Here is a 27,999-nt window from a genome sequence, read left to right as displayed (position 1 = left end):
ACAGTCTACTGCCAGAGGTCAGAGATTTCTTTACAATGACTTCTTTTTGTACAGCCTACACACAGACGGGGCGATCAGGCAAAAGGCAAAGGTCATGACAAACCTCGAGTCTGCTGCCTGGGGAAGGGCTGGAACTGCACATCAGCATCAGAACATCTTCTGCTCCTGCAGCAATGTTAGTCCTAGACACATTTTCAAATATTCATCTTTTGTCACTTTTTACCATAAAAAATTTACTGGTTTTTTTTTTTATATTAAAATTAAAAATGTAAGTATTTGCAAAAGAAAATATAACAACTGAAACAGCAACAGTAATTGATTATACTTTAGGGAAATAAAAAACTGTGGGTTATGTAAGATAGAAACAACTGGACTGTATATGTCCCTGCTGGCGATTGGTTTGGTGAAGCTACAGATGCTGCAGGCTGCAGTACCAGCTGGAGCACCGAGCAAAATGTGGCATCTAAGCAGGTTGGCGTGATTATACTGGTATGCAGCGGCTTATTTTTCTTTAACCTTAAATAGTGCACTATGATTTTAAAAAAATTAGATTTAAAATTTTGGAAAATAGTGCATCATGCCAAAAAAACAAGGACTGGAAATGAGATGTGGATCTTTTAATGGAGGCTCAAATGATGTGCTAATTGAAGTAAACATATTTAAAGCAACAAATGTCTTTGATATTCAACAAAAGAGACTGTAAAAAGAGAGACTGGATGGAGTGAAATGACCCAAAACGTGTCCATTCACGACATGCCTCTTTCTTGGAAATGTTATCAAAATAAAATCTCTGTAAATCCTGTGATGAGGGGATTTACAGAGCTCTACAAATGTATGCTATAACAACAACCATCAGTGTATTTTACTGGGATTTTAGAAGATACATCGACACCATACAGTGCATAATTGTACAATGAAAGAAAAAGTACAGATGGTTTCAATGTTTTTTTATAAATAAATAAAGGTGATGTACGTTTTTGTTCACCTCTGCTTGGTCTATACTATATAGAACCAGATTTTGCTGCAGTTACAGCTGCAAATCTGTTTATGTGTTCCCTAYGTGGTGTMTGTAAATACAAATACAGGCAAGATTTTAAACTTTGCAATTATAACATCAGAAAATGTAGAGCGGATTAAGAAGAATTCATTTTAAAAAAATGCAAAGTAATGCATATGTGCAGAGGTTGTTTCAGACATGACAGAAAATGATGTGGAGCAWTTCCTGGGGATACAATCTGGGATAGAATAAGTTTAAAAATCAACCTCTCATTTAAAACTTGAGTTTTATGTTTTTTTATATACCTAATGCTTATGGCAGTGCTATAAGGAGGCAGCACTAAAGCTTAAATTATAATTTAGCATTTTAATTATATTAACTCCTTGCTCTACTCTCTTCTGTTTAATTTTTGCCTCAACGTGAGCATCACAGCTAATAACCTTTCCTTCTCTATAAAAAGCATCAAAGATTCCCTGCTGTTCAGTGACTGTCAAATTGGCGTCAGTGACAAATGCATGATGACATGGCAACTGACTCAAAATATATTCTCCAGGTAGCAAAATGGCAGAAGACTTTAGCTTTAACACGACCTTTGAGTGCAACTCCCCATAGCTTTGGTTAAGAAGCATTAATCATGGTGAAGTTAAATATGCATAAATTATTTCTCTCCCTACTGTGATGGGAGAGTCATAGAAAATTAAGCTCAGGATTGCTGGGCTTCTGTGAATATTAAACAGCAGGTTGGAGAAAAGCTTTGAATGCCAATTTATTTGACTGCATCTCAACTTATATGTGCAGATGCAGTAGATACATTTCAGTTTATGACAACACTCTACGGCTTAAGGAATTGTTCACTAGCATTTAAAAGTTAAATTAAACTGAGAGGCAAGAGAAAAGGGCAGAGTGGAGGGAAGACAAACGAAAAGGAAGATAAGATGAAAGCTACCGAAGCACAGAACATTTAGAGGCTTCCGTTTTTGTCTTGTTTTACTGAGCTGATGAGCCGCCTTTGAGTCAGCTGGGGTCAGCAAAGAAGACAAGAGCAGAGTGGACASTTCTCTCTGTGAGGTCTGCAGTCGTGAGTCTGCTGCGGCTCACACACACACGCACGCGCACACACAAGCATGAATTTATACACGAACAGKACATCAGCAGATAAATGCAAACAGCCCAGATGTGCAAATCTTGGATTAAACTGACAGATGGACACTTACACATGCACAGACTTGTCAAAGGTGCAGACATCAAAAAAATATTTCTCATTTACACACATACAGTGGTGGGAAAATGGATTTTTCTCAGTGTAAATTTCTTGACATTTTTTCGTCACACTTTTGTTTCATATCATCAAAAAAATTTAATATCAGACAAAGATCAACGGCGTCTCTATACAGCTTGTCCACTTCCGATACGATACCGATATTGGAACTTTGAGTACTGGCCGATACTGATATTGACCCGAWGTGATAAAAATCAAACATACTTTGTTACTTACTTTGCAGTGTGTAACGTTAGAAATGGCTTGATCAAGTGATACTAGTCAAAGAATATAATTTGATATTGACAATACGAATGAGAACAACTGACCCATTTATTATTAATCAATGAGTCTGCATGCKKGAAACATGCACTGGTGGAGATTTATGCTRGGGAAGAATAAATGCTGGAGTGGGGAGCTTCTATCGGTGTCCTTTTATTTGAGATTTTAGATGCAGGCCGATATAATCTGAAACTCATTTTTAGCAGATATCAGAGCAATATCAGATATCAATACCGGTTCAGGGCACCCCTAACAAAGATAACCTGAATACATAAACACAATARATAWWAGTTTTATGAACCAGTGTGAAAAACTAATTGCCAGGGTGAAACACTACACAGAAACTACATACTCYGGCTTTAAAATTCCTGTTCGGTACAATTTCAGTTGTAAGAAACTAACAAAAAGTGGTCACCATGGAACTGATAAGAGATTCGGTCTGATTTTTAGAAAGAATACACTGATAAAGCTACAAACTGGATGGATGAGGTGACTGTGGTGACAGAGGGTAGGGATAAAAAATTTTCAGTCTCATTCTTATTGTTGAATCTTCAATATTAAACATTAACTGATGCGAGAGAAAACAGATTTTTGTTTTCTTATGTGGTCTTAATCTAGTCTTGAAAAAAAATATTTGATAATCTGAACATTTGGTAGCTTTCCAAGGCACATCTCAGCCTAAGCTCCTCTGTGTGAAGTGTATCTCAATCACGCAAAAGCTGCAGAAGCTCACATAAAGACACTTGTGGTATTGAGGTCCAAGAGGTTCAAGTCAGAAATCCTGGCCACTAAAGCAGCCTATACACTGTAGTGTTGCTTCAGCCTCTCAGCAGGAATGCCGAGATCGACAGAGAGGCTCAGCAGGAATGCCGGGACAAGAGGTTCAAGTCAGAAATCCTGGCCACTAAAGCAGCCTATACACTGTAGTGTTGCTTCAGCCTCCTTATTGCTGATTAATGGCCCTTGGCTGGGGAGAGGGAACGGAGAGGGGCATGACTCTTATCATTTACTGGGCATTTCAGCGTTTGGCTAATTGGCCTAGTTAATCCACGCGCCTGCATCCATCCCTGGGTAGAGCGATTAGTCAGCCTTACGAGTCCATGGCTCACATAACATTTGGAGCTGAGAAAGCGGAAGGAAACCCAAAAGGCAGTAGCTGTGGAGGAAAGGCATTTTGTGATTTCTGCAGTACGCTTTCAATTAAACCCCGCTACCTTCACCAAATCCTCCAAATTTCTAATGATGTACTGTGTTGTCTGTAAGSTACCTAATTTAGTTTCACCAACAATGACTTATCTGGACAAGGGAAACCAGATCATTCTGATAAACACACATCAGAAGGGGGTTTAAAACCCTTTAACAAAGATAGTGGATCTACCTCTATGTGTGAACGGATAAAGATGACAAAACCTAAGCAAATGGCACAACCTTTTCCATTTTCATCTAACTGCCGAGTTCAACTTCTTTACMACTCTGTGTCARTGAATACCTCATGACCTTTACTGTGCAGATAGGAGTAGATGTCAAAAGGCTGGAAAAGCACAGAGTTGCCATTTAAACTAGAATAAAACCACAGTATATTCATTACAATGAGCTGGTCTTCCTCAGTGGGTGGCTTACCGGTCAGCCTTGTAACATTAGCTAATTTTAGCTTGCTAAAAGCTGTACTCAGTGTTCATCTATAGAACACATTTCTGAATGTATTTGAATCTAGCAGTGAATATTGTTTTTTACTTTGTGTGATAATTAATGTTACAGCCACACAAATGGGGTAATGTTTAATCACACTGCTACAATACATCATTGTAAATTTTGTTTTTTTTTAAATATAGGATTTCATTAACATACTAACAATTGGTTGTTGTTTAGAGTTTTACATAATCATAACACTGTATTCTAAAAGAAGCGTGCACAGTTTACATTACACTGTTATGCGTTTTACTTGATTTAATCTGTCTGTTTTTTGAGTTACCTCTGTGCCAGCTGCTGCAGTCCTTCAGGGGAACAAAGAGGGGCAGAGCAAGCATATGGAGACCTGGGTATAACCTGCAGATTGGTTCATACCACAACCTAGAACTATAGGGGGGAAATGGGATTTCCTTTGTATTTTCAGTTAGGTTTTTGTGTGGTCTCCCCTTTCTGTGTTTTTTGGGCTGATCAGCCACTATTTAAGTTTCCCCTTTGTCTCATTTAGGTATACCTAAATGTATGTTTGTTTAAAGGTTTTTGTTTTTGTCAGTTTGAGTATAATTCAGTTACTTTTACATCTTTTATGAACCTAGTATTGTCATATTCTATTATTTACCCAAGTTTGGGTTAGATAAAAAACAACTTTTTTGGACCTGTGCCTGACTGCTGTTTTGCTGCTTGGTCCATCACACTTAAAATCTTCAATAAACAAGTTTACCATGATACTGGAAATGTTAATAAATATTTAAAGTGAGTTAACCCCACTTTTAGATACACTTACGTCCCTCCTTTCCTGCTCCTCTCTCTTTGCTACTGTGTTCTTCCCTCTCCCTCCCTGTCTCTTGCTGTAGGTGAAGAGTTGCTCTTACAGATGAAGGTCTAATTTTGTCTCTCTACAGCTTCCACCATCACTCTGTTCCAGCGGGATCTGCACTGTCCATGCAGCCGGTGAGGATCAAAGAGTTGTTGACACACTCTGAACTGACTTGTCAAGGCTACCGTGTCTGCCTGACACTGAGTTTGTACTACAGAGCCTGCAAAGAGCGCAGTGGCAATGATCTGCTTTAGTAACATCTGCTGGATGGAAAAAGACTACTCTGGGAGTTAAAAAACACACAGAGGCACTCTACTAGATGTGTGTCTGTAATATGCGAGTAGCTGTAAGCTGCACCGCTGACTGGTGCCTTGTGAGATGGGTATGATGTATGGCCTACTATTTCTGCTCTACAAAGAGTTATGCTGGAACCTTTTTTGCCATCAACAGCTTCTGTAGAACATGTGACCATTCATACAAATGTGTATTTGGATACATTARCAATATGGTCATACAATAAATATTTTAAAAACAATTACATTTTTACCCACCAAGATCAGTGGTCAGGGACCTTTATATTCTTAAAAGCAGAACATGCTTTTACGCCGTCTAAAAAAATGGTCTAGATCCATAAAATCTCCATTACCCTTGCTAAAAAGATAAATATCCACTCTATAAAATGCATTCCTGGCTATCCATTGTCTGCATCTGCTTATTCTTATAAGGTTATGAGGAGGCTGGTGACTATCTCCAGGATCCACTGGATGTTTGTCATGCGCTTCAACTCTTTGACAGTATTGTCACAAGATCATGAAGGAAGGGAGGCAAGAGAAAATAAATCACTTCACTGGCTTCAGCTATTGTAAAGAAGACTGTCAGAACCAGAAGTGGTGGGATTGTGATGGGATGCACTTGACTYGTCACAGACTTCTTTCATAATTTTCAGTCGTTGTTTACATCAGGATTTACAGTGTCTGACATCTTCCGGTGATAAATTAGGATACATGTCTCACATCAATGACGTACAAGCCGRATAAAATGCAACATCACTGTTCAGACTTCAGGCAATTTAAACACAATCAGATATGTATCATATTTAATTAGTACCACATATGAAAAGATCAGAACTGGGCCKTTCAGAATGCCATATAAAAGCTGGATGGGGATCACATATGAGCATACAAATCGGATTTGGATTGGATTTGCCTGCTGACTTAATGTGTACTAGTATGTATATGGCTATATATGAGTTTCCCATTTGAAATGGATGACAAATTAATATTAAGCTTCTCATGATATTCWAATTTTTAGAGATGCACTTGTAGTGTCATATTTTGATCCTTATTTATGTCCTTTTCAATAAGAAGAAATGTGCTGTCAGGTTAAAACATTACTTTAAAACTAAATCTAATGCTACTGTGAACAATTTTGGGTTTAACTGTAGATTTTTTTATGACTAAAAKAACTCTTTTTTAAGAGAAATCTGAGAYGTTAGAAAACACAACTCCAGAATACAAATATATTTTATATATAGAAAGTACTAATTAAAACTTATAATTTGACATATCGTCCGTCTCAGACATGAGGGTTTCCGAAGCTGCAGATCAAAGGATAAAATCCCTTCGCATAGCAGGCGTGCAGCCTGAAAAAACATGGTTGCAAGAGGCTAAGTCTCCCCTGTGGTGCCTGTTGCTATATTTGCCCCAAGACGAGCAGCGAGGCTGGGAAAGACGAGGAGGAGACGCCACTCTGACCTCTCCTCAATTAGGAGCCAGGGTTTACAGTACGTCTCCTCCCTCTCACCCGCTGCAGCAAGAAACCGCCAGGTGAGAATAGGTCTCATGGGCTTTCCACATTTGTGAGAAAAAAAAAATATGTATGTTGCTTTTATATAGAATTGTTTTTTCAAATTATGTTGTCCGTMTGTGCTAATATATTCATGTCTAAAATATATACTGGTAAATGCTATAYGTGATGTCCATTTCGAAGGACCTTTAAATCCACTTAAAAATTAGATTTTCACTGGCTTTTTTCCACCCGCAAAATATGGACAAAATTAAGAACATCCAAAGTGCTGCATAAATGTTAAGACAATTACTTAATAGTTTAAATAAAAGAGATAAAAGTAATAAAAAAGGTTTTTAACAGATGTGGTGTCCTTCTTCTGCTAAAAGGTTCATGTTCTTTTTCATTTTCATTTTTCAAATGARGTTCTCCTGGSTTTGTYTGTGTCTCTACTGGTCGAGGCTAATGGCTACTGATACCAAGTCTGGTTCTCTTGCAGTTAAAAGGAAGTGATTCCTCTCCACTGTCAACCTAATCTTGCTTAGGATGAGTTAATGCATCAGAGTGGGTATACAAATGGCCTCATAGGGACATAAAGTTCTGCTGAATGTGACTGTTGGACTGAAACAACGTTGGGCTTTTATAGACTAATGTGATTCTCTTTGAGGTCCAAACTGCCAATTCTGATTTAGTACRCACTATAATAATACATACAACCTCGATTTGCGTAAACTTTGTTTTCTGTGAACTTAATTCAACATTAACATAAAACATGTAAAAAACAAAATGTCCTGTGGGTTCTTTGATAGATACAGAAACTTTGAATCTGACAGAAAATCAAAGGATTGCAAAATTAGCCACATTTAAATTTGAAGTGCATAACAATTAGCTAATTTTTACAAAGCTCAAAACAAGAAGAAATGTGCATCAAATAACCTGCTGACAGACTGACACCTTTACAGGCTGAAAAAGAAGAATTTTTTTCTTTTTGATGCTTTTACTGTACTAAAAAATAATATAATTTATCAGTATTTGAGCGGCCTTGATGACAGAGAGCAGATTAGGGGAAAGTTAGCGAACTGTTTGCCAGATCACAAGACTGAATCATTTGGAAGAACTGCCCAATTGGTCCATTTGGAYACCAAATGGAYTGTGGGTATTGCAATGAACTAAACTGTCCACAAATTAATTTCAAAAGTACATATGAAACCAAGATAAACTTCATTCATCAATTTGGTAGTTGTCTGCATGGTGACGCAGTATAAAAGTCGTTTCTCCTCAGTAAATTTGAAGAAACAAAAGTAGACAACAAAAAGCTTCATAAAACCAGTGTAAGTAGATAAAAATAAATACAAAAATGAACATGAGTTCCTTTTTGCTGCACCTAAGTCTATTCAACCAATGTTTCTACTGCAGCCCCACAAATAAATAAAGATGTGCATTCTTCAATTTGTTTACAGTCAGTAATCTGTGTCCCGGGGTTAAATATGTTGACAGATGGGGCGTCAGGTAAAAACAGACCGAGGTGAGAGGATGACTAAGAGCTGTGCTGCAGCCTCATACCAGGTGACCCTCAAACTGAACAACACACATACACACTAAGAGACACACACACACACACACACGCACACGCGCGCAAACACACACACACGCACGCAGTCACGCAGTGGGAGCAGGAAGGAGGTGCACACGCCTCAGAAAACTGGAACACACATTCCCTCATCCTCAGCCTCTCCCTTACTCTTCCCTGCTGCTCTGTCTCCATGCATCTTTGTCCTTGCACAAAAATAGCAAAAAGATGGGAAAGTCCCATGTGTCCACCTTAGACATACGCTGCAGCTTTTTCCTCTGTTCCAYGTTTAAATTGCACCTTATTCATACCTCCTTTCTCAGACTGAACCTCCTGTAYTTCACAGCATCCCTAAAATTTGGTTATTGACTGCACCTAAAGTGCCAGATTCTTCTGATGTAAAAAAGTGAGAGCATAATYATCACTTTACAATGTATAAAATAGTCATTGCAATGTCAATATGTTCAATTTCTCAGTCACAAAGGGCTATTTTAATGCAATATTTAGCAGGAAATAATACTTATGGTGCCAAGATGGCTGAACTTTATTTCTGATTAATCAGATTCCCTGGACTCGATAGCAAATGTTAATTAAGGAAGGTTGAATGCTGACACTAAATCAAAAGGTGCTGTGAAAATGATCCGAGTTTGGCTGGAGAACAATCATTAATTAGCAGCATACTAAAGAGTAAGGAACACACCAGACAGGTCAGAGATTAAGCTGCAGCGTTTGGAGATAAAACAATAACCCAAACTTTGCAGAGCACAGATCAATGCGTTATCTAAAAAATGGAAACCAGATGGATACGGCTCACCACTGACCGGCGAAATCAAAGACCATTTATCAGAAGCAGCCAAAAATCTAGAGTATCTGTTTCACAACTCAGTTGGATGATCTGTTGAAAAGGACAATTAGTTTGACTTTTATGGATGAACTGCAAGMAGAACCCAACTGTTGAAGCAACACTATAGAAAGTATTATGTGCAAGACAGGAAGTGGATACAACATCTGGAAGAAGGTGATCTAGCAGGATGATAAAACAACCTGCAAAGCATTAGGTTTGGCTTTACTGATGATAATCCATCTGAACACACTAACCCTAAAAAGAAACATAGTGGTGGCAGCATAATGTTGTGGGGTTCTGTTCTTCAGCAAAAGTTGTAGAAGCTGGTTGGAGATGACGAGAAAATGTACAGAGCTAAATACATGTAAATCTCTGTGAAGGTTCATCTTCCAGCATAATAGACACACCTTAGATGTGTGTGGTAGAATGGCCCAGTCAAAGTACAGGCTTAAATAAGTTTGAGAATTTCTAAAGTTAAAGTTTATATTCACAGATGCGCTTCACACAGTCTACTCAGCTTTATCAATGTTGTACAAGAGAACGGGGAAATTTACTGAAGTTTGTGGTTGTATTAAACAATGAGGTTCAAAGAAGGAATATTTTGCCAGGTTCTGTATCTATACTGGCATCAATATGTCTTAACAAAGGTTTTCTGGAAAGATCATCATAAATTCATCCTATTTAGCATTTAGAAATGATTAATAGGTTTGCCTCCTTATTATTGAACACGGGGGTATCAACTCGTATCCTGCAATGATTTTTTTCCCTTGAATGCTCAGCAAAGATCTTTACTGTTAGAAGGTCAGTGAGCACATCTTTTTATACTCATTTTTTCTAGAGCATGTGAAGCTTCCCACCTGAACACCTTCAAATCATAAAGACTGCCAGATTCCAGTGAGGCTGAAATCCYCCTGCATGCACGTCGTGCTCACCTTATGTGGGTCAAGACTGATGCTTCTGACTTGAACCTTTCCCGAAATAGCTGTGGGTGTAATCACCACCAAATTCATTAAGCACAGCTGGAGCGGCCCGACGAGTGGAAGTGAGCACGTCTGTGCATAATTCCCCAGGGAGGAGTCTTTGTGTCTAGAGAAAGACAGCTGAGAGCTGCACGTTGCTCTTAAATACACACTAGATGTATTGATCTGCTCACTTAAAGCCTGAGACCGAGTGACACCGTTATAGATTTACACGATCATCGAATGGGGCGGGAATATGGGTCATCTGTTATGTTCTAATTGTGTCCTTTATATAAATCATTGGTGTTAATCTATTATGGATGAAGGCGGGTTCAGCATGCTGTCTGTCGTCTTTAGAAAAGGCAAATCGGAGCGCGTGCTCAGACTAAGTCAGTCGGTATGTAAAAAAGAAAAATCAGCGGCAGAATAGCTTATACCATACAGTGGAATGAAGAAGTATTTGTCCCAATAGACATTTTCCCGTGTTTTATCACATTTAAATGGTTAAAATCGAACTAATTTTACTGTCAAAGACAAGCTGAGTCAATTCAAATAATATTTTTAAGTATTAAARTTAAAAAGATTTCCAAACCAATCAACCATGCTGGATTACTGCCAGACCTGTAGAATTAATAAATAACTTCAATAGAACTTGCCTGACAGCATGAAGAAAGCTGCAATATCATAAAAAAAAACACACACACACACACACGTCAAGCCCAACCAACTGAAATAATAAGACAAGAAAACAAGTGAAAAACATCTCTAAGTCATTTATAAGACTTTGAGACTCCAGTGAACCACAATGAGAGAAATTATCTACAAATCTAGAAAATAACGGGCAAAGCAGAATTACTCCAAGAGTACGTTGGGTGAGATCGCGTCACCCAGGAGGCCACAAAAGCACAGCAGAGTTCGCCTGCCTRCATTAAGGTCAGTGTTCTTGATTCAACAAGAAGGAAGGGACAATGGCATTCGTTATTGCTGACCAAATAGGCCACAAAGGTCCATCTCACATTGCCCCAAGTCATCTTGATAGTCCCCAAGAGAAAAGTTGACCATTTTGGCAGGTGTGTCCCATTACATCTGGCTTAAACGTAACACGGCATTTGAAAGAAAAAAGAAGATAAAATATAAAGTGAGCATAGAGATAGTAGTGCTATAGTCTGGTCTTGTTTTGTTGCGCTAAGACTTGGACCATTTGCTGTAWTTGAAGGAGACACAATGACCTTTAGCTCACCTTTAGCTCAGGGTCACTTTGGGTCATGCACTTAAATAGAGCATTAAAACCTCCAATTTGACTGAACTAAAACAATTCTAAAGCAGTAGACATATGAAGCCAGGTTTTATCTTTAATAAATTATCACCTAAATACATCTCTTTTTATGTTTGTCAAAAACTTACATTGCTTTTAAGATCTGAAAGTTAAATGTGGGGGGGGAAGCAAAAACAGGAGAATACCATAAGGGAGCAAAAATCACAGCACTGTTAGCATCTAAAAATACAATCCTTCAGGAAAAGGTTCAATCTGTGTCACAGACTGAGAGGCAACTTGTCATATTACTACTATGCCACTTTGAGCCATTTTTGGAAACAAAAAAGTAAAGCACTCTTTTATCATTCTTATACTGTGATGTTAATTTTGCACRCAACACATGCACAGGTGTTTTTTTTTTATTTTGTATTTATTTATTTTTGACAGATTTCCTCAAAATGTGTTTCAAATTGGCCTCCTCTGAGACTGCTCTTTCCSGGGCCTCCAACAACTGCTCTTTTGCCTCTGTGTTTTTAAAACAGAGATTACGAGGGAACAGAATGTGTCATCACATTACACTGCATTGTGTCTCAGCAAAAACACACAGGCAGCTCCCTGACAATTAACTACCCACTCTCGGCTGAGTAATGCCGCCGAGCCTCCAAAGAGACCCCTTTTTAATGTCACCAGATGACACTGTGTTACACAAGCGCAACACTGTGACTCGGTCTGCTGAGACAGTCTGCTGAAAGAAAAATATTGCACTTTCAATGGTCAGCGCCGAAGGAAGAACTGCARGGTCTCCCCCAGTGTATTATAAGCCTGGCGGCCCGCCATGCTTTACTAGCTCCGCCGCCAGGCTAAGCGTTGCTTGTTTACGTTTCTAGGGGGGAAAAAAACCAAAAGAAAAACGTTTTTTGTTTTAAGCCGGGCTGCAAGCGTTTCTTTTGCTCATAGCATTTCACTAGCCGAGCAGATTTATTCCTAAAAGATAGGTTTATAGTTTATGCATTTAAACCGGACAGCGCGCGGACCAATCACTCAGCTGGCGCCTCTGCGCTCTGCCTCGCGTGCTGCCGCTGCTTTACCTCAGCGGGATCGCGCGCGCCTCCTTTCACTCAAACTGGACACAGGCTGACCTGTATGGATATTTACATAAACCTACTGTGAGGAATTATGATCCTTTGGAGAACTCTAGGTAAGAGTTTAAAACCCGCCGCGTTAGCTCTGGTTGCTCAGCTCCATGTGAACCGCAGGAATAACTTGTAGCGATTTCAGAGGTGCGCGTTGTGGAGTGGTGAGAATGATTTATCTTTGTGAACGAACAATTATATGCGGCATTTACATCTCAATGCTGTGGCTCTGTGTCTGTCTTCCCTATAAAGTTTATGGTCCCGGTTGGCCAGAGAATTTGTGGATAACGAGCAGCACTAACCTCATCATGCAGGTTCAGCCCGGTGAGGAGCTTTCGTGCCCTCCGGTCTGTAACGCATCATGCTGATTTTATATTATTTTATTATTATTTTTAGTGTTATTTTTCCGATTACACAATGCATCAAACCATATGAAATGCGTTGTCTACTTAGAGTTAATGTGCGCGGCCGCATGGAGATCTGAGAAACTCGTCCCATAAACTCGACCAATCAAAACAGTTTCTGTGACGCTTCTTAAACTCAACAAACACAAAATGGAACAGCTACTAAAGCCACATTAGCAGCATTGAATTAAATCTCCATTTGTTGCGCATCTCTACGTAGAACAGCAGATTACAGGGCCGGTCCAAGGCTATATGAGGCCTTGAGCAGAATTTGATTTAGGGGCCCCTTTTGTTGCTAAAAATATCAGCACCTCTAACAGCTTCTGTGTTAGATTTAGTGAAATATGGGAGAATGGCATAGTTTAATTGGCCAGCCTAAAAAGCAATAAGTTATAATCGCAGTTTACTAATTTGTATTTGTAAATTCAAAGATTAAACTCACAGCATCAGATTGTTGCTATGGTAACAAAACAATCTAACTATGAATRTTGTTATTTGAAGTTTTACAAAGTAAACTTGCCAGCTCCTTAAAATCTTGTATTTAAATGTTAAACAATTTAAAATCATTTAATTTATGTATGCTTAAAGAACTGAATAACTTTTAACAGCATTGATAATCTCAATAAACAAGTGTTACATTTATGGATCTGTGGTCTGTTTTAAAATATTAGTGTTTATGGGGCCCCCGAAGCCYTTGGGGCCTGATGGAGCCGCTGACTTAATTTGGATTAAAGAGAAGTGCAAATGTGTTGCTTTTAGACTAGTTGTGGGTTTAAATAGCATTTCACTGGTGATCTTTTCCCGTAACAAATAATTACACAGTAATATTTTTACATTTCCTGTCAACTTAACATCTTTTAATACAAAAACACGGTGGACTGCCTCGACGACCCGACCACCGGGCTTAGCAAGTTTTCTGGGGGAAACCCTGAACTGGTTTCAAAATGAGCTGAAAATGTGTCCGCTGAGGTTTTTTTTTTTTTTTTTTTTCTCCCGTGTCTGGGGTGTGATCTGCAAGTGCTGCAGGTCTGCCTCGTTCAAGGCTTGATTGTCGTTGTCTTAAGGGAGCACAATACATCCACCCAGACAGGCTAACAATAGCATTGTCACAGCTATTGAGGAGCATTTTGTTTGTGTAAATGGAAGCTGGGGATGTGATGCCACGCTCCCATGTTGGATCATCATTCGGGGATTACTCGGAGGAAGCGGTTCTTAAAGGAGGAGTGTTTGCCTGGGGCTGTTGCTGGCAAATATTTGGCAGAGTGAGGGCCGGGGAATGTCACCATGGTAACGATGGCACACCGCAGAGGCAAATCTGGCGAAAGGAAAGTTAACAGTAGCTACTGTGACACACTGCAGTGTTTGTGCAGTGTGTCACAAACATCAACATTTAGAATTTTGATGGACAAAGACAATAAATGATTAAGAGACAGACATGCGCAATGCTTTTAAAGTGTTGCTTAAAACTTTTCAAACTGCCCCTTAGTTTATCTATATGTTCGTCTACTTCCTTGTATTCATTTAAAAGATAGATCTCGATGCTTTCTGCAAAGTGTTTTTTAAGTTGTTTTTTAAAATTTTGTTTGGGGTTTCTTTTAGCAATTTTCTTCTTCTTCTACATATTGCATGACATCATCATGCAATATGAGGCTGGAATTGAAGTTGCTAAGAAATAAACCTTTAAAAAACAAGAAAACGGCAAAGAATGTAGACCAAACGCAATACTTGATAAATACATTATTGTTTGATTTATTACCTACTTTAGGAGAGCTGTTTATTTCTGTTCATTTTAATAATAATATATTGTAGCCAAGTAAAACTACAAATTTAGTTTCTACAAAAATTTCAATATTAAATGTACTTTGAGGTACCAAGACTTCAGTCAATCCAAGAAAGATGAAATGAGGAAGGATTTTATTAATCAGTATCAAGCTTCAAGCTCAACAAGAATGACGTGATGGGAAGAACTTCAACTTCTAGAACTAATTGTGACAAAAAAATCTGTGGGGTTGCCTGAAGAATGGTGCAGACAAAACAAGTCTTCACAATCTGATACATACTAAGATGTAACAGTTTTGGTTTTTAATGTGACATTTATATTTTTTTCCAAACAGTTTATCTCACAGTGAAACTACACAGAAAAATGTCACATTATGGCATCTGTGTTTAACAACTCAGCAGAGACGGAGGCTAATCGCCCCTACATGAACTGATACAGTACTTCATGCAAAAGTGGCCTTGCTCAAGTATTGAATGTACAGCCTGACATTCCTTAATTAAAATAAATGTTCCTATTGTATGTGTCTTTTATTTTGGTTGTTTATCCACCATTATCATAGCTTGTATGTGCTGTACGGAGGTTGGGTGTGAGCAGTGCGTACACGAGCTTGACTAACACTGCTAAGATACTTCTCCTGCCTCTGACTGGCTGTTTCTGACCAAGAGATGTGTTTTCTGAAGTTGGTAATGGGATCAGAGGGATGGTTTTCTTCTTAGATGATCAGTCTTATATTACACTGTCTGGACATAGTGACAGTTTTAATAAATATGCRAAAAACATATTTATATAAAAGTTGCCTACTGCAGCTTTAACTGGGTGAAGATGCAGTATAATTAAAAGAGGTGAAGACCACCACAGGGTAACCAAGGGGAGGGGAATAGACCTTATAACATAAAACACAACCTGACACAGCCCAGATGAACTGTTGCCATGATAACAAAATGGAAATGGCCCACTTTGTTGCTACAATAGCTGAGCAAGAAGTCAAAGGAAAGGAAAGGCTGAGGGACTGAAAGTGGGGAGAAAAGAGGAGAAGGGGGGACGACATTTACTGAGGAGAAGCCGACTTACACCAATTTATACCAGTTAAACGGTTAAATTTACTTCTCTTTTATTTTGACTGTTGATTTTACTCAACATTGAAAGAGTTTCTGACAAGACTTAAGAACTACTTTTATATCTGTAAAAAAAATTCTCAATTTCAGAAATCATTTAAACATGTAAAGTGCCTGGTCAGGGGTGTTTTGCCCTTGCATTGCTGCATAAATACGTAACATAATTTGTTTTTGAAATGGTTTGAGATGTTTAATTATTTGTGGCATAGTCAAATCAATTACTGACTTAAAAGTAAATCATACGACCAAGAATATTAAATGCCCAACTAAACTGTTATTGTTGGGTGATGAGCTTAATTGAAAGGGGTCCATCAAATAAAATTCTGCTGAACAAGCTTGGGGAAGTCCTGTCTCTATGGCAACAGTATTCTGTAGAACCACCATGGGTTAGGAAGTTCACATATGAAATAAGGATAATCTGTCTGGATTCAAACCTAAATTATTGATTCAACAGATAACAGTGGTGGTCTTAGCTAACGGTTTATTCAAACAACATATTCAGCTTTGTTTAGTTAAAATCTTTAMATATGATTTCTTTCTAAAATAAGGTGAATAAGGCGGATAACCTTGTTGAAACATTATAGAACAGCCAGCATATACAAACTAATATACATTTTTAAAGAGATTTAGAGCATAATATTTAATACTGACCAAAATTTGTTTTTTGTCTTTAAAAAAAAAAAAACACAGGGATAACAGATTTTAGCTACTTGAATGCTGACACAATGGTTGTGTTTTTGTCAATTCCTAACTAATTCTGAATCAACTTGACTTCAGAAAAAAGCTAATATTTATGATAAGTCATATCTCCATGAAAAAGGCCCTACGCGTTGACATCTTTACACCTGTGTTAGACCACAGCAGGAGGGCCCTTCAAATCACTACAACAGCCCAAGTGAGCTCCAGCTCCTAATGTAGTAAGATGTTGATTGTTTGGGACTCCCTTCCAGGAGTTGCTCAGCTCTCGCCCTGTTTCAACTGTTTCTGCTCTTTGATTGGTTAATGAGGTGCGCTGATCTTTACTGAGCTTTACTGAGTGATTGGCTCCACACCTACGCTCTGCCATTAAGGTTCGGTGACAGTTTTCACCACAGACACGTCGGTACACATGCAAGCTAATGTCGCCCACAGAGTTGATAAATGCCCCGAGTTGAAATAGAGTAACCTACACTTCATTGCTCATCTGTGCAAGTGATAAATACACAATAATTAACACCCAACGATGAGCCGACAAAGGCACTGGATTGGAAACAAGAGTAGGTATGTGAATGGTTTCCAGACGACGCAGCAAAAAATAGGTCTGATTGTAGCACCAGAGGTGTCTCCATGGAAGCACAGAGCTGCATGGAGACAGAAAACAATAGAAGGAAGGAAAAGGACTGGCCTCCAATCATTAAATTATCTATGCTTGTCCAATGCTATTTAGTAATTCTGCTTGTGTTAACTGCATCAGTTAAAAAGGTTTCATATTTTTGCCACATTACAACCACAATCCTCAGTAATTTTATTAGAGTTGTACCTAGTTTTTTTGTGACAAATTCAAATCTGAAAAATGTGGTATGTATTTGTATGAAACGTCTGTGATAACCTTGGTAACGGTTATGTATATTATGTATATTATGTTATGTATATTATTATTATTATATTATATTATTATATTCAGTAAAAACAACTCTCATCTATGTTTCCTATGGTGGCAATCAAAATCCACCTGTTTGTAGTTTAGTCTGTGCATCTAAGGGTATATTCACACCTGACATGACACATTTGGTCCTCCCTAAACTGATCAGAGTTCATTTCCACAGATATTTCTGACCTTTTGCACAGGTTTGAACATACCAAATTAAACTCTGGTGCGGACCATTTCCAAGACTTTACAAGCCATCATCGCTGGGCATTGTGGTAAAAATTAGTTCTTGCTACTACTGCATACCGATTTTGTTTTATTCTAAAATAGTACCAGATCTGGCGTTTTCTGCTTAGCATGCTGCTGCCATTATGTTGTGGGTCAGGCCATGCAGAGTGTCTTGTTTCATTCAGGTTGAGGCACATTGCCAACGCTGTTCCAAGATTTAAAACAGCCCATTACGAAACCTGCGTAAATGAGCTGCTCTTTAATATTAAAACTGATTGCAATAATACTCGTGCAAAAGTGCACTACAGAAATGCAACAAGCAGGGCTTCCAAAGATGTTCTTTTCCAACCCTCTCACTTGCAGCAATGATTGTCACCCGCATGACCTTGTTTACAAATTATAGTTTGCAAAAAAGTACAGTGTGAAAGTTAACCGCACCAAACAAAGTAAATAAAGTCTGCTTTTGGTCCGAACTAGACAAGCAGATCTAAGGACTGGTGTGAGTACACCATAACTATTATCCATCATTAACAAATCAAATAGTTGGACGCGACGCCTAACCAACATAGACATGTGTAACAGAAAACTAGTACTCCACATCCCTTTGAATCTCCCTATCAACCCCCCAAAACTCCCACCCCGTCCACGCTGCAAGCTTGATTCGAAATTATTGTCTGACTTCATTGCACCAAACTGAAAATGTACTGAAGTCACATTTAACTGGCCAGACAAACTATAAATCAGCTTCATTCAGTTCTCTTCTCACTGCTCTGAGTAGTCACACTGTTTGTTTCATCTCTGCCAAAGCGTGGCATCAAGAAGCCAAAATGTGTAAAAGCCCATTTTTGACATCGTAATCTCTTCACCCTCACACTTCCACCCATACAACTGCAAAATCCTCCAGTGTTTAGTCTCACACCTATGCCTTCACCTCTCCCTGCTTCTTTGCTTCTTTCCACAGTCTTTATATTATTACTCCTTCGTCCTTTTCTTCTTCCAACCGCCTCTCTCACCACCGTCTCTTGACTTTCTTGTGTCCAGACACGGGACTCTCCTCGCAGCAATGGGTTCTCAACTCTCCAGATGGCACAGTCATTTTCCACAGAAACTCAACTTCAAAGACTGGGAAGGAGCAGGAGGAGGATGCAAGGGGGAAGGAGCCAAGCATCCGCCATGCTGACAAATGATCTAACTCTGAGACACAGTCATTCAGTCCCTTTGACATGAAGTACGAAGAGGACGTATACTTTTCATACATGCTGATATAATCTTAGCTGCTTTGGAACAATAATAATGATCAAAAAGTCATATGTCAGTCTCAGATTTTAAATTAAGTGCCCAAACGGGCAATGGTTTTTACTCACAAAACTGTTATCTTTCATTTTTAAACAGTGCTAGTGTGGACAAATAACTCAGTCACAATATTTGCAGGAGGAAATCAAATTATGCAAAGAAAATCTGTCTATGCACCATGAGGACATGCAAATACAAGTCCACAAGATTCATATTCAGTAAATTTTACTGCAAAGAATCACCAAAAATAAAACAAATCCATTTAAAAACAGAAATGTTGGACTTTACCCAAAAACATGACTTCTTTAGATCTTTAATGCAATATAGTCTTTAAAAAATATATATTTTTTAATACCCTATGTTACAATGTGTTGTTGGATAATTAAGCATGATTTTGCAAAATTATCAAATTAGAAAATCTAAAAGAAATTAAGCTGCCCTCGGATTATTTTAGGAAGAAATAAGAGGACCCAGAAAAAAAAAAAACATTTCAATGGGATTTTCCTGGTGAAATCTATGTTAAACAAATAAAATAAAAAATTGGCTATTAATTCATATGGAGGGGAAAAAAACTATTATCCTCAACTTTCAGCAACAAATGTTMTTTTTTTGACACAATAACTGCATGAGTCACAAAAAACAAGTTTGAATGAAAAACACACAAGAGTGAAAATAGAAACAAAAAAGCACTTGTGGRCACAGTATAAAGGAATAGTGGTGACGTCTAAATAATATTAGTGTCTAGTATATAACTCAGCATGTCCATATGACAGGATGTGTCACTGATGCTGATTCTCCACAGCAGATCATACCACAGCCAAAAAGCGACTGTATAGCAAGGTCCTGTACAATATGAATATATATTTCAGATTATTAAAGAAAAACAACTAAATGTAGGATTCCTCATCAAAAATATGTGCCTCACAATCTTTCAAAAATGTGTATTTGTTTGTAATCTAAAGAAAAAGATGTGTGCAAAAACAAGAAGACAGACCAGCTATTTCCTGGGGGACTGCAGGAGCTCTGTCCTCCACCCACACAAATCCCTTTATTAATAATGATAATAAAAAAAAACATTCCTGCATCTTAGATCTACTTAAACATTGATCCAGAACTCATAGCTTCCTCTGCCTATAAAACTCTTAAATAATTGCATACGAGTCGAGTCTCGCGAATTGTCACCCACAACAACATGGTCCCTAGGATCACTATAACAACCGAAGTTGCTGAAACACAAGTATTTAACTTTACTTTGTTCCATATAAGGATTTGTTGCAATATAAGTCAACTAGTTTCAGTGAGCGTTAACATATAGTCAGATGTAAAAAATGTGCAGGTGCATCTAAAAAGAATTAAATATTACCAAAAGCAAAACATATTTCATTAACTCAACTCAAAAACGTGGAACAATATCTTATACAGTACATAGATTTATTTATTGTTTTTAAAAAGCTCAAACCTAAAGATGCTCCCTGTTCAACAAGAGTTGTACCCAAAAATATTCATAGAAAGTTGAGAAGAAGGAAAAACTGCAGTAGAAAATGGTACTTGAACAACAKAGATAAATGATGAATTTTAAATCAAAACCAGTTTGAGAGTTTGGTTGAGATTCAACCACACACACTCCCAAGACACTCCCAAGCCAGACATAATTGTCAGTCGAGTTATTTGGGCTAACAAGAACTGGGTTGTCACTCAGTGATCCAAAACCCTCYTTTTAAATTAAAGTAACATTGATTTCACTCTGACGGCATCTTGAATCCAAAACTACCTAAACACCAGACTACAAGGTGCCAAAGGGGAAATATGGCAAGAATGTGATGGTCTTGAAGGGAGCGGTGCAGAAAGACTACTCTCGCAAAATCTGAGTGCCAACACTCAGATTTGACACTCAATCTGAGTGTTGGCAGATTGAGTGCCAAACACAATATATGTATTGTGTTCTACAATATATGTAGAACACAATACATATATTGTGTTCTAGTGCTACTGTAACTGTACAGCATTTCACTCTGAAATCAATGTCCCAGAGTTTGGAGGAAGAGTGGAGAGGTACATAATTTAAGCAGCTTGAGGTATAGTGGGCAATGTCCACAGTCAATGATGATTTGATGAGGGATGCTGGTGTTGGTTCAAGTTTTATTTTTAAGACCAAAGTCCACACATTGGCCTGCCACTTTGCATTGATGCAGTAATTCATGCAAAAGAATACCTAAACAAACATTGAGACCATATAATATCCAGTACATGTACTTACTTTTCAGTAGGCTGCCATTTGTGTATGAAAAAAAGGCAGGGTTAACGGAAGTTTCAGTTTTGAACTGAAAGACTGCCATAAATTATTTTTAATGATATTTCAATTTAATGAGATACACAAAGAAGCAAATCTTTCAACTGTCTATTCTGATACTCTATAACAATATTGTCTCTTGCCTYTTAATGGTTCTGTGGAGTTTGTCAACAAACACAGAACGTATTATGGCAGATTAGAGAATATCAGTCACTTACTATGYGTTTTTACTACAAATTGTCTTTTATGCATGCAGTCTATAAGAACAAGAAAAAAACTTCTTTAAGAGCTCAATATACATCAGGGTTCGATGGAGGTACTTTTGCATGAACGCTTCTCTAACACCAACTTTTTGTAACATCAAGGAAGGCTTTGAATATATTGTCACAACATAATGTTGAACCACTAAAATAAAATAAGAAGATCTGTCTGGAAGAAAGGAAYTCKGTGTGCAGTGGYAAAGCCATGACTTCTTGCTGCAGCATCATTGTGCAATGCAATAGAAGACTGGTTGSTTTTGTTGCAAATATAACAGGACAGACATGTGGGAGCATGTTGCAAGTAAAAGATAAGATCCATCATCTATTGAGTGAAAAGTCTTTCTGCCAGTCAACATATCAAATTATTGTATGCTTATTGCATCAGCATGAGGTCATGTATAATGTTTACAGCTCTCACATTGASTCAGAAGGTGGCGGTGCTCAGCTGCCACACCTCTGAACAATAAGCACTAATTGCTCAATGAGCTGCAGCTGGAGGTGGCCATTACCAGCATCACATTGGGGAGCATATATAAAATGTAGACAGGAARTTGTAAGCTACAAGAGAGCAAGTTCTCTCAGGTCCAGTTCCAATMTGCTYYTTGCCAGCACCTGTGAAGTCTTTGGTGCTGTTCTCAATCAGAAGCCATGGCTCTTCTTGGACTCCTTTTGTGGTATATTTCTTTATAAATTATGTTCAGTGTTTATCAGTGACAATTTGCTTGGCCTACTGTTTTCCTGTTGCAGTGTCACCTGGATTCCTTTGCTGTTGGATMGCAGTGTCTTTACTGARGGGCAAGGAAAGCCTTTACTCAACTTTGTTAAAACTTTTACATGTACAATGTATTACACTTTGTGTGTACTKTTTTTTTGGGATCATATCRCCAAACTCATGACAAGMTAAACCTTGTAGATGTAAATGACTTCTCAGACTCTGTCCTTGGATTAAGGGGAAAGAGCTGTTGAGTACCAGAATTGTAAACAAAGGATACAAGAAGTCTCAAGCAGTGCAGCCCTTGAAATTGTTTTCAGTCAACCAAAATATGGTTATGAAACCACATGCTAATGTGGAGAGAATTGTTAATGGTGCTTCTAGACAACGGGAGTTAAATGTCTTTGAGCCAATCACATTTCCTCTGCAATCTGGCAGCCAGCTGGTAGATCAAACTCGGCCCATCCTTGATTATGAATCTCAGTCAGCACCTCTAGCTGTCCATGGAAGCAGAAAGCCTGCCCCTCCCAGCCTTGGTGAGACTACAACTTCTGAGTCTTTGTAGTATCTGCSTCCTAGCAGAGGAGTGGGTGAAAAGGTAACTGGTTCTYGTCACCAAGAGGTTGACTCTGATATAGGTCCTGGATTTCTACATGCTGGTTCTTCCTACCAGGGTTCAAATATGGTAGAGGTTTCACCTAGCTATAGCCCCAGTCAAAGACAACCATCTCGGTAATATCAACCTGAAATTCCAAAACCTCAAAGCTCATCTTGGAGTACTCCAGAGTGGTTTGGCCATGGTAATGAAATTGYCACTTACCTCTGCTCTCCCAAACTGGCTTGGCTTTTGTCATACTGATGCCTGGCTTCCTAAACTGTATGTTGCTTCAAGAGGCTTCCAGCCCAATTTCTCATACAACTATTTGGCTCCTAGAGTAGATCTCTCCCAAAAGCCCCTGAGCCACCCAGACCTCTGCCACCTCATAAAAGCTTCATCATTCAGTCCAAGAATGAGCACCGACAGCATCTTAAATCCAAAACTACCTACACACCAGACTACAAGGTGCCAAAGGGGAAATATGGCAAGAGTGTGATGGTCTTGAGGGGAGCGGTGCAGAAAGACGACTCTCGCAAAATCTGAGTGCCAACAAAGGTATGTATTGTGTTGTAGTGCTACTGTAACTGTACAGCATTTCACAAGTGAACTAACGTCTACTTTTTTTTTTCTCTCCTGACTGGCCTGCCTCTGAGGAGTTTCCATTTAAAKGGGGAAAAATAAAACTTTTGGCAGCACTTCAGTCTCCTTTCATGAATATGGCACAGAGGGACAACTTAAAAACCCACAAAGAGGAAAATTTTACAAAAATTCCCTACCTTGGCATTGGAATCCTTGTTTCCCAAATCCCCTGCAAAGARACAAAATTAGGTTAAGACGAACTCCAACACCGACTAAACTAAAATAAGCTTTAAAATCACATACGTCTGACTATGTAGTGACTCGTTTTTAATTTTTTTTTTTTTTTTTAAAGCTCACCATATGAAATCTGTGCAGTGGCTGCAGAACGTTGGTTGCTTGAAAAATCTCGCAGTAAACTTGTGGTTCTTCACTTCATGCACATTTTTCTGTCGCAAGGCTCCTTTACGGGCGAATCTGTTCCCAACCCCCGCCGAGTCATTGTAATGTAGAAGATGCTCAGCCATTGCGGGGGAGTGAATAAAGTTTAAAAAGCCACAACTTTACTAGTACCGACGGCTGTCGGTGATGCTCCTGACGTGTGGCGCTCTCCTCTGACTGCGCTTCAGCTGAGCGCTCCTTTTCATTCAAAGTGACGCTGGAGAGGAGCAGCCTGCGTTTACGTAGCTTGCGTGAGAATATTTCACGTTTACTCATGAAAACGCATGCACTATACTTAAACGTGAAAGCCGCATCAATGGAGCTTTTGCCTATTGTAATGGGAGGAAAGCTTTTCGTGTAAAGTAGTGAGACATCCGGATGGGTACAGCAATTAAGGTCTGCATAATACCAAAGCCTTTAATGTTTTTCAGCAAGTTGGTGTTAGAATGTACCACATGTTCATAATAAATTTGGTTTATTCTTGGAGTGTACAATTTTGTTTTTCAGATTTTAACAGAGCTCAATTTGTCATTTGCCTGACGAAATTGTGCTCTTTAAAATAACTAGAAATCAATTCGGAAGGACATTTAGGAGTTAAAATACGAGTAGCTCTTAAAGGCGACGCCTCCCCATATCAGAACAGCTGTGATTTAACCTACAGTTGTTGTGCGCCTTCGTGTGGACATGATAAAAAACTACAGCTTCCAAATAAAGTGTACATTAAGTAGATTCAGTATCAAAAAATAAAATGTACTTTAAAGTCAGCTTAAAAAGTTAGCGAAGTATGGGCATTGTTATGGTACGGTGAGTGTACGTGKGGGATTGATAAAGTATTTCTGAATTAAATGCAACTAAAAAGCCTGAAGTTTTCTTTCACATTTTCTATGAATTATCCTGCCATTCAACCATATTGGGTTGATTAAAAAGTAATTTTTAATCAAATTACTTTTTGTAAACTTATCTTCCATCATTGTGACCKGTATTAATTTTTGTTGGCATTTGGTTAAAAATAATTTATAACTGAAATGGCTTGATGGAAGAGTCCCCAATAATAGAAATTGGTAGAAACAATAGAGGACATTTTTAAATGGTGTTAAACAATCACACTAATTGGTCTATGACTGGTCTTTGTATGAATCAAAGGGTATAGCAGAGCAGCAGAGGTTATTCTGGAATCTTTCTCTGCTTGCGTTGTCTCTAGTCTGAGAATCAAGGGAAGCTGCTTTTCAGTCAAAAGCCATGGCTTCTAAACCTTTGTGGTATGTTTTGTTAATGTGGGTATTTGAGTTCTTGTTTATAATTGTAAACATAAGGGATCCTTAATGTGTGTTTGCCACAATAGGATTTCTTTACTTTTCAACTTCTCAATTCCTCTGTTTGGTCAGCTTAGCTACAACAGGTGTGTAGGTGGAAAGACTTCTACCTTGCTTTGACAACACTACTTGTCTGATTGCGGBWGGTCACTTTTGCCTACTCTATTCAAATTGAATAGTTTACCACCAGGCTTTGGAAGCCTTTGACTTGCAGTGTCATTGGCCAGGGGATGACTTGAGCCTCATACACAATGTAAGCATTAGCAATTTATCAAAATATGAGGCCGATATTTTAGGTATGGAAAAATGCACAATTTACAAGTCATTGTATTTTAATTACTTTTATCTTCAGGCAATCAAACTCCAGTTCTTATCGCTGCACTTTCTATAAAAAAAAAGTTGGGACTTGAGGTGGGCCTCCTCTTTGGCAGGGACAACAATATGGCTGACACAAAAGACACACCCACAGTAAACATTTCAATCACACACAGAATGTTAATTTACACACGCTAGAACTAAAAAAGTTAAAAATGTTTCTGCCACTCTGATTAAAAATATCACGAGATAGTTATCTCAATAAATAAACTTATTGAGATACAATAAAATGTTATCTCATTATATTGAGATAACTATCTCATGATGATTTTTCTTTTTTTATCAGAGTGGCGGAAACGGGCTTCCATATCATWCGTGCTAAACATGGTCTGCCAACTTTAAATCTGAATTAACTAAAGTTAAGGGAAAATTAGTCAGACGTTACACTGCTGCAGGACGGGGACCTCTGTTGGAAAGAGGGAGAAGTCGTTTCCGCGGAAACGGATGTGTCGTAAAGTGAGGTTGGGAGTTTGAAGCCGTTTGAGCGGCGAAAATCGTGTTCAAGGTAATCTCCCTTTAAAGTAAGAGGTTATGTTTGTACACCTTGTAGTACGTTTCAAAACCTCATTAGGTTACCATAGAAAGCGAGAGGCCAATCGTTACAATAAGGAGCGAAGACTAGCAAGGGTGCTAGGCTTTAGCTCGGCTAACATTAAAGCTAATACCTTTCTAACAGATCATAGTTGCTCGTGCTGTGTAGWGAGTTGTCATGGCAACACAATACGTTCCCGTGTCTCACACGCAGATCGTTTGATTTGAAGATAAATAAGTTGCCAAACCCGAGCTTCAGGTGGATGTTTATCGTGRAGACAGGTTTTCAACAGGGATGTGAATATGTCTAACGTTCTTTAATTCCGTATTCTGGTCACTCGAAATAATCCTTTCAGGTCACTATGAGCAAACAAGAAGAGTTGTGGGAGAAGCTAGACTCCGAGTTTGACCACATTCTGCTAGACATGAAACCGTATGTTCTCAAGCATCCCAGCAAAACAGGTGAGATTCCATCACAGCAGCACGAATAGAGATGCAACAGAACATCATAGTGCACTCACAATGTCTGGTGAAAATATTTACACACATTCGATGTTTGCATTTTGTCACATAACGGCTACAAACCTCAGTCGGCGTCCTTTATTTAGGACAGTACAACATAGCAGGCCAGGTAAGGGGTTCTTTTTTTTTTTTTTTTTATCAGAGAAGCTGTCTACAGGATTATGGTAACTCTGGAAGAGTTGTGGAGATCTACACATAGTTATAGATGGCAGAATCAGTTGACAGGACTACTGTTAGTCACACACTCCTTCCAAATCCAAATATTTAGATCATATTCATGTCTGACTTGAAAATGAATAACTGTTAAACTTAAAAACACAAACATAACATGACCTACAAGTAGATTGTGAAGCGATGCAGCATTTATAAGTTGTAAGATGTTTACGTTATTGTTACTGGCACATGCAAGAGGAAGTGTACTCCAGATGTATTCTAATGCAAATAACTGGGATGTAGATCTCTTCTGTTATACTATTTTAACATATAGTTCAAATGCAATTACAGATTTTAAATGTCCTTTTTCTCATCTCATGGCAGAGCGTCAGCATTGTGCCGTATGGATAAAGAAGCTCTGTGACCCGACAACATGTGGTTCGGGTGTGATGGATCGAAAGAACCGCAACATGTATGCCAATTTGCTGCTTTCTATGCTCAAAAGGGGCATCCTGGAGGGCCCTTTTACCGCCAAACCAGAGCCTGGAAAGCTCAAGACACTTCCTACCTACATGGTATGAAACATGGTCTACTTTTGACTTTTTTTTTTTTATTTGAGATTTTAAATGTTTTAACCACTGAAATTGATTGCATCAACACATTTCCAGTTAATCTAATACTCTGCTGTCTACTCTGATTTTTTTTAGTCCATTTATTTTGATGAACCTCTGAGTGGTCGATCGGCTGAGCAGAACAGAGGTCTTCCTGACTGGGTCACAGGAGAGCTGAGTGGTTGCGCTGATGAAAGTTTGGCCATGGATCTTCTGAAGGACCGATCCAGTTCTACACCCATTACTGCTCATCACAGGTGGGTCACAACTATAATTCTGTATATTTGTAGTTTTTTTTTTTTTTTACAGACCTCTTGTCTTGATACAGGTAGCTACTACTATTAGAACAAAATGTAAATAAATCTGCCAACACAATATCCATGGAGGTGCTCCATGATGAGTTTACAATTTAAAGTTTAATACCAAAGCAATTATTACGGCATTCAGCAGSAGAGTGTGCCTTTTGTCAGTTCCTTTCAAACTGTTAAGTGCAAAGATTCTTAATTTGGTTCTGAATAAATTTCTTGGAAATACAGTGGGACGTCAGCATACAATCTGAATTGGAACAAGCACTTTAATTCTTG

General features: G+C 38.5%; 2 protein-coding genes across 2 annotated transcripts in view; one reads left to right on the top strand and one right to left on the bottom strand.

Annotated features, from left to right (window-relative positions):
- The window catches only part of prkcab (protein kinase C, alpha, b), a 107,477-nt gene extending 83,617 nt beyond the window's left edge, over positions 1-23,860 (bottom strand). The window contains exons 1-2 of the mRNA XM_017306310.1: positions 23,830-23,860; positions 23,670-23,701 (exon numbers count right to left, since the gene is read on the bottom strand). The gene's annotated coding sequence lies outside the window, so the exon portion shown is untranslated. The remainder of the gene's footprint in view (positions 1-23,669; positions 23,702-23,829) is intronic.
- The window catches only part of cep112 (centrosomal protein 112), a 119,417-nt gene continuing 113,562 nt past the window's right edge, over positions 22,145-27,999 (top strand). Inside the window, exons 1-5 of the mRNA XM_017306138.1 lie at positions 22,145-22,257; positions 23,230-23,448; positions 26,486-26,591; positions 27,189-27,379; positions 27,512-27,672. Of these exons, the coding sequence (XP_017161627.1) occupies positions 26,492-26,591; positions 27,189-27,379; positions 27,512-27,672 (452 nt within the window). The 5' untranslated portion in view covers positions 22,145-22,257; positions 23,230-23,448; positions 26,486-26,491. The remainder of the gene's footprint in view (positions 22,258-23,229; positions 23,449-26,485; positions 26,592-27,188; positions 27,380-27,511; positions 27,673-27,999) is intronic.

Source organism: Poecilia reticulata, linkage group LG8, assembly GCF_000633615.1.
Source record: "Poecilia reticulata strain Guanapo linkage group LG8, Guppy_female_1.0+MT, whole genome shotgun sequence".
Classification (NCBI taxonomy): domain Eukaryota; kingdom Metazoa; phylum Chordata; class Actinopteri; order Cyprinodontiformes; family Poeciliidae; genus Poecilia; species Poecilia reticulata.
This window is presented reverse-complemented; position numbering and strand designations above follow the sequence as displayed.